Genomic DNA, 13,027 nt, shown 5'->3' with positions numbered 1-13,027 from the left:
TGATCCGAACTATAGTATAAAATAACAAGAGACTGATAGAATATAAACGTGCGTGCAATGAAGACAACCATCTCAGTCGTAACAACTTTGCAAAGTAAAATATTTTATTTTTGAGGTTGGCCAACAATGTTTTGAACGGTCAGAAAACAAGCGAGAGGGCAAAGAATTAGAGAGAGACGCTTGCAAACTGAGCCCACCATGCTATCCCTTCCACCATGCTCGCGACACACTCGACCGGACACGCGGCAACGCGCTTTCCTTTCCTTTTTCACGCGCCACACCTATCGCCCGTTGCGCAGTTCATTGCTATTCCGACGGTGCATCACTATGATATACACGGCCGCCCATGGCTCGCTTTTACACCGAGCACGCTCCGTGGAAAGGAGGAGCGACGCGCGACGTAGGGTATATACATACATACGTTTGCGCATATATACACGTATATTTCAGTCACGACACGAAACGTCAATCGCGTATGTACGTACGCTCACGATGTGCACGAGACTCCGGCGCGGCGTGTGGCGTATAGGTACACTCGGAGTAGTCGGGCACGTCGCGGCACTTGACCTTGAACACACGGACAAAAGTGTATAGCCTTTTGGACCTGGACCGAACTGCGCCGCGTGTTGCAACCACCGCGACGCGAAAATCTTGAGGATTTTCACGCGTCTAACATTGCGGATAATCGTAATTAACTCCGATGCGCAAAACAACGTCCAGAATTTTACCCGCGCTATATATAACTCTATAGCTTTAACACGATGAAAGAAAAACTAAATATATCGAAATTTGATACATATATTGTATAACCGCGAATTGTCAGTGCAAGCTGTAATTTATATAGTGAGATTATGTTATAGAATAATTTTCAATAGTTTAAAAAGTGGTATCTTATAGCGTTTTCGATTTGTTGACTCGATCCGACTCCGAGTCGATGGTCTGTTCTTTTTAGCTATAAAAAAAATAGTTAAAGTGTACAAGAAACGCTAAAAAGAACAGACTATTTTGACTCGGAGTCGGACAACAACTCGAGTCAACAAATCGAAAACGCTATTTAAGCTGTATCTACATCGAAGGTTGAAATTACATTAAAATTTGACCAATCGAGATAAGAGTAATAAAGATGTTTTTTATTCCGATTGGTCGAATCTAGTTACATTTTGGGGTCTTTTTAAACGGATTTGCACAACGGCTTGAAAGCACATAATATGAAAATCGACCAATCGCGTATCTAATTTGAAGGATATTTGAACAATAATTGTTGCTCTATAAGACAATTTTTGGCTGCGTCTCGTTCGCTGATGTGCTATATGATTTATCCTTGTTTTAATATTCGATAAACAAGGCTGAAATGATATTTCTGTAAAGTTAAAATGAGTGCTGTTAGCGTAGAAAACTTGAACACGGAACACAGCCCGTATGTCAAATCGACAATAAATCACGTGTGTCATTGTTTGCACAATTTCTATTTACAAGATGCAGAACATAACACGTATGATGAAACTTGCAATTTAAAAAAAATTTGGAATCATCACTACATGGTTTTTTCATTTTTTTTTACATTACCGATAATACGCAGTACTTCCCTGATCTTAATATTAAAGCAAAAAAGATATGAAGTTATTTTAAAAAAATACAATGCTTGAAATAAAATAATATATAACAATTCAACATGTATTATTTAATCTAATTAAATATTTTTAATATTAACAATTCGTACAAACGTTTAACAAATATTCTTTACCAATTATATAACTTTTTCACTTAAAAATAATTTCTCTATTTCTCTTTTCTTTAAAGAAAGAGAACATTTGAACTTCATATTTACATAATGTTATCAACAAAAAATTTGATATTACTATCAATAACTTAACATAATATTATGTAAATATTTTTATTGAGGTATTAAGATTTAATGCTCCACTTTACATATTGTATTTTATATTGAACTGTAATTTGTCGATTCTTTATATATAGAGTTATTTAACTTGCGACACTTGAATATCTTGAAAAGAAAGTATTATAGAGAAAAATATTTTAGACGAAAGTTGTTCAGTTTTAATCGACTAATATGATAGGATAGTCAATTGGACTTTGGGATGCAAGGGCAAGATCAGAGCAAAGCACCTCCACTTTCTTAAATAGAAACCTATTTTTAAATAGAAACTTATTTTTTATTATATATTTTTAAATCTGACTTTGTGGTGTTTTCAAAAAGATATTTTAAAACTCTTTTCTATTAAGATATGTATCACTAATATAATAACGCTAAATTTGTATGTGATTTTGATCTAGTCTTGCCGTTGCCTCCCTAGATCAAACTGACTATCATATTAGCCCTTCGAAATTGAAAAACTTTCCTCTGATACGTTTTTCACTAAAATGTTTTCTTTTCACGATATTCAAGTGTCTCAAATTAAATGACTCGTATATGCATTATGCAAGATTGTTTTTACTAAATTCTCAAACAAATGCTTCATACACTTATTGTAAAATACATTAGTTAAAAACATGTAGCTTATTTTTTGTCATGTTAATTTTTGTTGTATTATCTTGTTAAGCTTATATTTATTTGAAAAACAATTAGATTACAGATAAATTCATCAAGTCAACAAAATAAATATTATCTATACTCAATAATTTCTATAAATATCTCTTGTCATCTTTGTAATCGTACTGTCCTTAAACATGGCTGGCCATACCTATTTTTGGCCTCTTCAAGGAAGGCGTTCTCCATTTGCCGCACAACATCATTGAAGAATAAATTTAACAGATGAGAATAAATGACGGATTTGAATTCAAAGGACAAAGAGAAGTCAATCACGCATGTTTCTGGATTGTTTTTCAGTCCAGGATTGAACAACCACAGGGTATCCAAATGATCGAACAATCTACCGTCCTTACATTCGGCTTTAACTATCCTCGGATATATTGTAGTCACCGTTGAAGTATAACTCTCGTTTATAGGCGGGAACCCAATTACTAAATTAGCCTTCAGTAAATCTTTGGTTTTCAAAGTAATTTCAGATTTTTTGCAAAAGGGTAAAAAGTTTTTGTAATTTTCAACATCGGCAACGACGTGGTACATTTTCTCCATTGAAAAGCTAAATAACAGAAATTTGATTACTTTATAATAATACATATATACTCTGTAGCAAGAATATATAATTTATAATATGTATATGAATCAATAAAAATAATATGTCAAAATATAAAAATAGTGTATAAAAAAATATATATAACTTATAGTAAACATCGTGAAACATTGTTTAATATATTATTTAGAGAAATATAAAACAGCAAATTAAAATGAAAACAGATTGTTGAAAAATTTTTTCTTATCTATTTTTATTACCCCACCAACATGCGACCTTCGTACTCTCTGGTTTTATAACTTGCTCGTGTTCTGTACATTCGCCACAAGTTCCGCTTGGAAGAATCATATTTCCATGGCAATGACAATTGTGTCACGACGAGCGCGTGCCTAAAATGTTTTTACAAACGTATAATAAATAATATTAAATATATATTTCATTTAAATTGTTTAACTTAAATTATTCTCCATAACCTAACCTAACCTCCACGATCTCAAAAACATTATATACAATTTTGCAGCAAAATTACCTGAAAGCAACATTACCTGTGCATGTCGAGTGTAAAATATTAAATTTTGCCGCAACGTCTGACAATGTGCGTTCAACTTTGGCATTTGGCATGTCAAAATTTCATAACTTAAAAATTGAACCAACGTTCCATTGAACCATTCTAGGTTTAACTTTAATTATTATCGATGATAAATTGACAATAACTTAACAATAACTCGAGACGATATCATTCGTAATCATAATTTTTTTTTTTTGTTTATGTAAACAGTACACTTAAAAAATTCACAATTTTTACGGCGTTCATAAAGCTGGTGCTTCATGCAGACACCGGCTAAAGTTCAACACCGAAAACGGTGGATCACGATGGAAGGATGAGGCCTGTTCTTTTTAGCTGAACCGGCTGCACTAGTTCGCAGTTTATCTTTCTCTTTCTACATTGGGAGAAGAAAGAAGAATTCTGAACTGGTGCAGTCAAGTTCAGCTGAAAGAACCAGGCCTACGATTCACGTGCTCCGGCCCTAACATCGGTCGCAGGTGGCGCGTTTTCAAAATGGCGTAAATCGAACGTGAAAACGTAAACATTGGATCTCGATAGAGGGATAATAAAGCGAGGGACAATTAAAAGTGTAAAAAAAAGCGCTGTCGAAGTTAAATGTAATTTCGAGAGCAAGCGAACGCGCGACGATGATAATCCGGAAAAAAGTGTGGCCGCGGACTGTCAGCGATCTGCTGTCGATGGCCTTCGTGCTGGCCATAGCGCCTCTCATGTACTGGTTCGGATTGTGGATAATATTGCCGGGATTGTACGGGGACGAGAACCTGGCGTACAAGCTCCACTTCGTCCTCGGTAGCTTCATCATGTTGAATATCGTAGGTAACTTCACGTACACGGTGCTGTGCGACACCGGCGTCGGCGGGCGCATAGTGCCGGTGAGCACCGCGACGGTGGCGGACGGGTGGAGGCTGTGCGCGGTCTGCGAGTGCCTCGCGCCGCCCCGCTCCTGGCACTGCAACACCTGCGACACGTGCATCCTGAAGCGCGACCACCACTGCGTGTTCACCGGCTGCTGCATCGGCTATTACAATCACAGGTACTTCGTCATGTTCCTGTGGTACCTGTTCCTCGGCTCGGCGTACGCCTTCTCCTACGGCAGCCTCTTCATCTGGAGCCGGGTACCCTTCGAGTTTCCGATGTCCATCGTCAAGATGGTCTTCCCCGTGGCGATCTTCTTCTTCGGCTTCGACAGCTCCATCGATCAGTTTTACATGCTGCTGTACGTCGTGTCGGTGGTGGGCACCCTGTACACCGGAGTGCTGTGCGTTTATCACTTCAATTTGATTCTCAGAGGCGTCGTGGGCAACGAGAGCAACAAGAGAGACTTCACGTACGACGTCGGTTGGAAGGACAATATTAGGGAGGTGTTTGGCGAACGGTGGTATCTGACGTGGTTGCTTCCTTACATAAAGTCGCAGTTGCCCCACGATGGAGTTTCATGGTGTCATTTGTGTTCGAAGAAAGATTAAAGTTAAACTACGATTGAGCGCTGTGATTCTTCTCTAAACTATGAAATGTGTTAAAAGCAAACATTTAGTGTCTCTGTTAAAAAAAAGGTATCGAAAGATACCTTGATGGCCAAAGAAGAAAGATGGAATTTCAACAATTAGGAAAAAAAGACTACACTTTTTTAAATCAAAAGATACTAATGGATATACTCATTGAAATGATTAATTAATACTTCAAAGCGTATCTCTATTCCATATAATTATTACTGTCAATTTGTAAACAAGATTTATATTGAACATACAGTATTACATAATTTTAATCGCACATACACAAATCAACGTGTATTTCTTTGGCACAACATCTGAAATTATATTAACATTATTAATTATTAATATTGTCTCTTTATGTTAAAGTTGAATGAACGCAAAAAATTTTTCAACTTCTGATTTTCTTAATTGCCTAATATTTTATTTTTTGAGAAAAAATTAGATTAATCATTTTAATATTTTATAAAGTGTGTCGATATATTTTTATCGTTTTTAAACACAACAAAATATTTAAATTGTATATTTAATTACGCATTTAGTTGTATATTATATTTTATTAAAAAACTGTACATAAAGACAAGCTTATAATACACATAATCAATAAAAGAAGAAATAATTTTTCTCGGGTGCCTATTTACAAATTAAATACAAATTATAAATTCTATAAAAGATCGGCTTTCATTGGAGTATACAGATATTTGTGACTTGGAGATCACAAACATATCTTTCATACAATCTCTGATTACTCAAGTTTGCAATTATCAACTGTAAGAGATTACTTTATACGATTTGACATCTTATTTCCTTAATATTTAATTAAATATCAACAGTTATTATGTGTATAATTCTTTTTTCTCATCTGAACACCTGCTAGTTTACCTGCCTTAAACGGTGTAAAGTTTACATATAAAAGTCTAAATCATCATAAAATATATAAAAGGAAGGCGTATAAACAATTTAGGAAGCATGAATTAAGCTACAGAATAAAATAATAGATCTATCTTTCGATATCGGATATTTTATACCAATTGATTAATTGTATTAATTTTATACTGTTTATGATTTTCGATATAGTATATAATAATGATAATAATAATAATAATAATGTACTTCCAATAAAACAATCTTATTTCACGAATCATCAGTCATGTCGCACAGGTTACCAAGTAAAGAAGATGCTAGACACTTGCGTTTGTATACTATCTTTGATGACATGTGATTTCATGATAATTATAAATGCATACATTTTCTAATGCGTCACAGCAAGATGATGAGATAAAATTATTCTACGTACATATAGTGATATTAAATAATTGAATATATTTTATGAATATACTTTTACTTGATTCATTCTTATTTATTATTATTATCAGACATATACTTATGTTTCTATATTTTGTACAAGACGATCTCTAAATAGAAATCGCTTCATGGAAACTGATAGTAAAGAGATATATTCTTTGGACGAGTTTAAGGCAACATTACAAAATATAATCGCTAGTTCAAAAGGATTTGGGAAAAAGTTTTAATTATTATTCAGGAATTAAATTTTTATTAAAAATAAAATCGCGAATATATCAGTGATTCCTACTTTAGGAGTATTCTGTATAAAATACATGTACTGTTTTTTACTGATAAAAATTTCAATTGATATAATCCATAAAAAATTATCCGACTTTATCGAACGCTTTCCTTCTGAAGTGAATGTTTTCATTTTATTTAGAGCTTAAATTTATTTTGATTTCTTGGATATTATGTATCGATACTACGCATTTCGCTACTGGCCTGCTTTAACGCAGAAAAATTCTTGAATTGCAATCGCCCAAATGCAAATTCGACTCTGGTCATCGTTGGTATAAATCAATTATAACTGGAAGATCACAACCTAAGAATTGGCGACTCACTGTTCTCTCTCGGAATTCAAGTGCCTGAGTGGATACTTGCTGGTCCAGGAATGTTTGCGCGCACAGAGCACAAAATATAAGAAAGAAAATTTATACTTTGGGCAGTAGATTAATATGGCCCTTTTTCTTATATGTCCTCTTAACGGCGAACTTGATGCATACCAGCACGAGTATTGCGGCCGAGGTAACGTACAGCACCACACAAATACTGATGTCGAATACGTTCAAGTCCCAACCGAAAGCCGTGGCGTGCTTCGTCTCCTTGGCGAGTCTCTCCGGCCTTACTCTCGAGCCGTTGCCGTTGGTCATATCTACGTCGCGGTCGTGGAAATCGTCGATTCCATCGAACTTGATGCCACTGTAGCTGTACTTGATTTTCAGATATCGCAAAACCTCCTCCTCGTTCCAGCTATCGTTCGCGTGCCTACACGCCGGGCAGTGCTCGGCCGCGGGATATTGTATCTTCCGGTGCTCGGGATCCTCCGTGTTGTCGCCCGACAATCGGGCGTTCACCTGATTGTGCGCCCGCCACAGCCAGAGCGCGGCCTCGTCCCTGCTACGTACGTCGAACATCCCATTCCTGTCGGCCATCTCCACGAAATGCGCGGCGCAGTCGGCGCAACCGAAGAAGGTGCCGATGTAGCCGTGCATCGCCCGCAGTATCGCCGCGGGGTCCCGCGAGAGAGCCCGAGTGACGTCCCTGTCCCTGCGCTCCAGCGCGAAATTCACGGTCAACATGTGAAACATCGTCCACAGGCCGCAGGGATATCCGCGATACGAATCCGCGCTCCCCCTGCATCCTATCCACCGACGGGGCGCGCCCGAGTACACCGGCGACATCTCCTCCTCCGTCGTTTTCGCCAGCTGGCTAAACTCCTCGCCGGTCGTGGCGCTCCTCCTCTCGACGACGTCGCGCATCACCTCTAGATAGACGTTATTACGTCGCAGAGGGAAGTACGCCGCCAGTACCGCGAGATATTTCTGCAACGCCTTCATTTTCTCACCGTCTATCGATTTCATCAAGGATATCTCGTGATTGATCGAATAACGCAACGCATTCTCCAGATCAAGCTGATACACGTAATCGTCGATCCTCTTCGACGACTGCAGCTGCTCCTCCACCACTTCGTGGCTCTTCGCAATCGCCGCGATCGTTGTTCGACGTGTGTTTTCCGTAATTTGCACAGTATTACGCGACACCGCCGTCGTACGCGCCTCATCGACATTCACTCCTCTCGCGATCACGTAATCTTTGATAGCCCGTCGAACCCCCTGTCTCGTCGGTATTCTCACGCTGACGACCCTCTGCGACTCGTTACGTCCAAAAGCTATCAAAGTTGGGAACTTGGTAACCTTGTTCATTACGCACAGCAGTTCATTGTCGGAGGTCACTCGGCGTATCTGCAGGCCGCTGATCTTATGAAGATCAAGAATTACTTCCGCGCCCAAGTTCGAATCCGTGCTCTCGAAGATCAAGAAAAAATGTTTCACACTGCTAGATGCTGTTTTCCATATGTCCGTTATTTCGACGTTCCTGCAAACGAATAGGATGTATTAAAATAATTAAAAGATACATTAAAATACATCAATTTTTTAATACAAAAGTAAGATGCGTTAATAACAAATTCTATCAATAAATCTAAATAACATTTTATCAAAAAATTTTATTTAGCCCTTATTATAAAAATACTTAAGTTTTTCTATTTTAAATAAAAAAAAATTAAATTTTATTTAACGCGATATATACGAGATGTGATTAAAAGATATGGTGAATGTTGAAACAAAACAGAAACTTATTACATTAAAAGACAAATTACAATTAATCCCCTTCAAAATACTCCCCCTCGCTTCTAATATACTTATCCTATCGTTCTTGTCACTTGCTAAAGTAGTAGTGAAAGTTCTCTTTTATAATCGAGGCAGCCACGACAGCGCAACTGAAGGCACTTATGAAAGAAGACTTCCAGTACTGCTTTGGCAAATAGCAAGAACGATAGGATAAGTATATATATATATATATTAGAAGCGAAGGAGAATATTTTGAAGGATACTAATTGTAATTTGTTTTTTAATGTAACAAGTTTCTTTTTATTTCAATATTTACCTTTTTTTTTATTACACCTCGTATTTTATTTATTATTAAATTATAAGTATTATTAACAAAAGGTCTTTATTAAAAATTTTAAGAAGAAAATATCAACTTTCTCTTCTTCACATGAGTTTGACATTGAGTATTTATGAAACAACTAGTACAAATTTTAGCAATTAAAAGGATTAAAGGAAAAAAATGTATTGGTTGATTTATTCACAATCACTAAAGAAAAAATTTTTTTTTTTAATTTGACTTTTTCACAAACGTTAAATTTTATTATAACTTTGATAATACATATAACTCAAAGATTCTAATAAATATAAAATAAGTACAAATAAATTTTATAGCATTTTTTTATAGTATTTTTTATAATATTTTTTATAGTATTTTTTTTTATTTTGATTAAGTAATTGAAATTTGAATACATAAATCATTTTTAAAAATCATGAAAAATTATGAATTATATATACGGCTTTGGAGAACAAAAATGAATTTTTTGTTTACAATCATAACAAGAAGGTATCTAGGAATTAACTGTGGAAAATTTATGACATACCTGTATGGCGCAATGTTAGGCCATGTAGATCCTCTTCCTTCCTGTTGCTCCGTTTCGAGCCTACTAATTAAATTACTTCTCACCGAATCAACGCTATCCCCCTTTTCTATCACTACACCCAAGGACGGTGGACGTGCGTTTATGGAGAAATATTTTAACATTGGATAGTGCATGATCTCGTACTCGCGACAGATCGGATTGTTATCGTCGTCGGCACAGTCTATGGCCGCAACGACAACAATATCATTCCATGCTGAAATATTGTTTTTATTCATCATTATTATTATGTGTCTACAGATAAAACTAAATAAATTATTTCGTTATATTATTTTCTATTCTATCCAAATTAATTCTTAGGAAAGATTATTTAAACATGCAATTTTACAAACAGTTTATATATACACTTTTTTTACTATTTGCTTGCTTAATGGATAACTTACGTAGGATATCGCTTGCTAAAGCCTTCCATGTCGGTGCAAATCTGTAACAAAAGCCGCACCAGCTATTGTAAAACTCGACTAGCCAGCTCCTGGTGCTCCCGTAAACGCTTGCTTTGAAATTTGTGGCATTTAGTATCACTACATCATCGCTGGCATTATACAAGCCTTGACCACCTAGGCTAATTAAACTTTGATACTGGTCTTTATGAGCTACTGCAGCTGCGCTGCTCCAATTTATCATTAGAATGTTGAGTAGCCACAATCTCAGTACAATTCCTGTTACTTCTAGCTGTTCCATCTTGCGCCTTCGATAACTGACATTAGAATCCAACCACTCCCCTTTCTCTACAATAGTACAATATCAATTGATCATTAAAATGACGTAATAAATATCATATTAATATGCATTATGTAGCTTTTGCTACAACATTTTGGTACTATTCTCTCAGTTTTAAACATTACAACACTTTTGAGGTGTCAAACAGTTACTAAGAATCGGTAATTGTTACGCAGTGATTTTGATCTTCTTCAAGAAATTAATAAATCACAATCAGCATTACATGTATATTTTTAAACCTTTTTGGCTAACAAACATTTGGCTGAAATAAAGTTGAAATGTCAAATGTTCAATTATTTCCATAGCATTGTCCAAAATCCACTGTGCAACAATCTTGCTGATTTCTAGTAGACATAGAATCACTTCTAGTTTTTTATATTACACATCCAAAGACTCTTTTAAATAAAACTAAGAAAATATTAATCCAAGAATTAATTGTAATTGAAAATAAAATAATAGAATATAAATATCTCGCAATATGATAATAAACAATATATTCATTATTTTCTATATGCAGTATCTATATTTACTGCTATATATTTTATATCTGACAAACTAAACTTCAGGAGAAAAAATATACGGTAATCATATCCTTCAGAATTAATTTTAATAAATTTTAGCAAAATTTTAATTCTGAACTTATAACAAAAGAGATAAAAAAAACTAAGACTATTTTTCTCATAGACGTTCCTATAAAAAAATAAGTTGATCAAAACAACCGGTGATTTTGGTAACATATGCGATATCTTACATAGGTATATTATTTCCAAAAATAATTAAATACAAAATTTGCTCTTATCACAGGATTAATATAATCTGAATTTTAAATAACAGAGAAAAATCCACTGAACTTCTCAAGCAAAACTCACATTCAATTTCCATGCAATGGATAAAATAAAATTTCTTTGTATAAAATGCAGGTTAAAAAACACCGGACATTCCGCGGAACTTAGAAACTCCACTAGAATAACTGAAACAACTTGCGAGCAATGTCATTTTATATGATATGCAATGAATAGGCATTTAACGTGCCGATAGGTGCAATTTGATTTATCTACATAGAAAAAAAAAAATTACTGTACAAGTATCAGTACCTTTCTATGACGTATTATCTCGTATCTTTCGACAGATACGTTCCCAGTTGGCCGACTCGTCGAGCAATATGAGATCTCGTCGGTGCCACCTTAACATTAGAGGGAGTAATTTATTAATTTACATTGATGCACGTACGTATATCGTATACATGGCACCGATCACGACGTGATCAAACATAACCTGACGTTTAACGACACTTCTAACGTAATGCTCAATTTAACACTAGTGTGCTGTGTCTAGCGTGCGAGAGAGAGAGAGAGACTGCGAGAGTAGCGCGAGGCGCGAGCACAGCTGTGCGAACTGCAAGTATGCGTCGTGCGCGTGTCCAATGTCGTGACGTATATTATACACAAGGTCCGTTCTTTATAGCCGCGCTGGTATTTTCTGCCATTCGAAACGAGACAGGTATACATATACACGATTAGACGTTGAGAAAAAAAAAAGATAAGTAATTTCTTCTTTACAGCTGATAGCGTTTTTGGAGTCGGGGCGATTATAATGACGTCACATGCTCTCATTTTAGATTTCTGATTGGACGAGGCGAGCTTGTGACGTTGTTAATCGCTCTCAGAACACGGTATAAAACCCGTATTCCGTCCGAAAACGCTATTGTCTGCAGCTATAAAGAACGAATTATATAGATTTGTTCTTTACAGCTATACATACCCTACATTACGAAATATTCACATAGTAGAAAAGCAGTTTGCAACAAAAGCAGGAAGCTGTTTTTAAATTTTCTGCATATTTTATTGATTTTTACATTATAGCAACTCTGCTTTTTATTAATGAAAAAGATACAATTTTGTGCACTTTTTTTAATCTGTTCGAATATTTCTGTGAAATTATGGAAGTAGAATATATATATTGGGCAGCTGTAATTTTTGGGATTGGTTCTAATAAAATTAAACATTTTTTTAATTTTTTTTCGTTTTTACTACAATTATAAATTCCTAATTCATTACTATTACATTTCATGTCTATTTCAATCCCGTGAAAGGATATTTCAATTCCGTTGAGTCAAATTCAGCGAGATATTCATATATATATATATATATATTATACTTACCTACTGCAAATTGTTCCTTCCTTATTCCTTTACGAAATTAATCACTATATGAATTATATTTCCCTTAAATAATATGTATATATATATAAAACTGTGTATAATGTCGGTAATTCTGACCTTGCTTTTATTGCCGTAGAAAATAGATAAAATAAATTAATAAATTAATTTACAAACTAGGAGAAACATTAAATTTTTAGATATGACATTATATATATATATACAATTCTGATAGAATAACAATTTAATTTTTTTTTTTTTTTCATTTATTACATATCGCAGCATTGTTGCAATAGTGTCAATCTCGAAAATTGACAATGTTGAATTATTCATCACCAGATAAAAGTATATAGCCTACACGCCAAAATCCATCTTTTCCAATGA

General features: G+C 35.1%; 4 protein-coding genes across 8 annotated transcripts in view; 2 read left to right on the top strand and 2 right to left on the bottom strand.

The window, feature by feature from the left end:
- Nucleotides 1–1,660: 1,660 nt before the first annotated feature.
- On the bottom strand, nucleotides 1,661–4,015 carry LOC105459875 (coenzyme Q-binding protein COQ10 homolog B, mitochondrial). 2 transcript variants are annotated; one of them, XM_011706214.1, is made up of 3 exons: nucleotides 3,625–4,015; nucleotides 3,356–3,484; nucleotides 1,661–3,104 (listed from the first exon to the last, which is right to left on the bottom strand). In XM_011706214.1, exons 1-3 carry the CDS (start codon nucleotides 3,714–3,716, stop codon nucleotides 2,660–2,662), a joined length of 666 nt encoding a protein of 221 aa, XP_011704516.1. In that variant the 5' UTR covers nucleotides 3,717–4,015; the 3' UTR covers nucleotides 1,661–2,659. The 2 variants fall into 2 exon arrangements, with proteins under 2 accessions (XP_011704516.1, XP_011704517.1); XM_011706215.1 differs by having other exon boundaries at nucleotides 3,641–3,733.
- Nucleotides 4,016–4,152: 137 nt separating this feature from the next.
- Nucleotides 4,153–5,548, top strand: LOC105459874 (probable palmitoyltransferase ZDHHC24). Its single transcript, XM_011706213.1, has one exon. The coding sequence runs from the start codon at nucleotides 4,290–4,292 to the stop codon at nucleotides 5,127–5,129; it is 840 nt and encodes a 279-aa protein (XP_011704515.1). The 5' UTR covers nucleotides 4,153–4,289; the 3' UTR covers nucleotides 5,130–5,548.
- A 142-nt stretch (nucleotides 5,549–5,690) lies between these two features.
- LOC105459872 (sulfhydryl oxidase 1) lies at nucleotides 5,691–11,848 on the bottom strand. Of its 4 annotated transcripts, none has more exons than XM_011706212.1 (5): nucleotides 11,766–11,848; nucleotides 11,580–11,668; nucleotides 10,149–10,493; nucleotides 9,709–9,961; nucleotides 5,691–8,594 (listed from the first exon to the last, which is right to left on the bottom strand). In XM_011706212.1, the coding sequence occupies exons 3-5, from the start codon at nucleotides 10,444–10,446 to the stop codon at nucleotides 7,151–7,153; spliced, it is 1,995 nt and encodes a 664-aa protein (XP_011704514.1). In that variant the 5' UTR covers nucleotides 10,447–10,493; nucleotides 11,580–11,668; nucleotides 11,766–11,848; the 3' UTR covers nucleotides 5,691–7,150. The 4 variants fall into 4 exon arrangements, with proteins under 4 accessions (XP_011704514.1, XP_011704512.1, XP_011704513.1 ...); XM_011706210.1 differs by adding an exon at nucleotides 11,355–11,464 and having other exon boundaries at nucleotides 11,580–11,829; XM_011706211.1 differs by adding an exon at nucleotides 11,355–11,455 and having other exon boundaries at nucleotides 11,580–11,829.
- A 55-nt stretch (nucleotides 11,849–11,903) lies between these two features.
- The window catches only part of LOC105459871 (ragulator complex protein LAMTOR3-A), a 4,219-nt gene continuing 3,095 nt past the window's right edge, over nucleotides 11,904–13,027 (top strand). Inside the window, exon 1 of the mRNA XM_011706208.1 lies at nucleotides 11,904–11,985. The gene's annotated coding sequence lies outside the window, so the exon portion shown is untranslated. The remainder of the gene's footprint in view (nucleotides 11,986–13,027) is intronic.

Source organism: Wasmannia auropunctata, unplaced genomic scaffold (assembly GCF_000956235.1).
Source record: "Wasmannia auropunctata unplaced genomic scaffold, wasmannia.A_1.0 LD333502.1, whole genome shotgun sequence".
NCBI classification, from domain to species: domain Eukaryota; kingdom Metazoa; phylum Arthropoda; class Insecta; order Hymenoptera; family Formicidae; genus Wasmannia; species Wasmannia auropunctata.
Note: the sequence above shows the minus strand (reverse complement) of the source record. Positions and strands in the feature narration are given on the sequence as shown.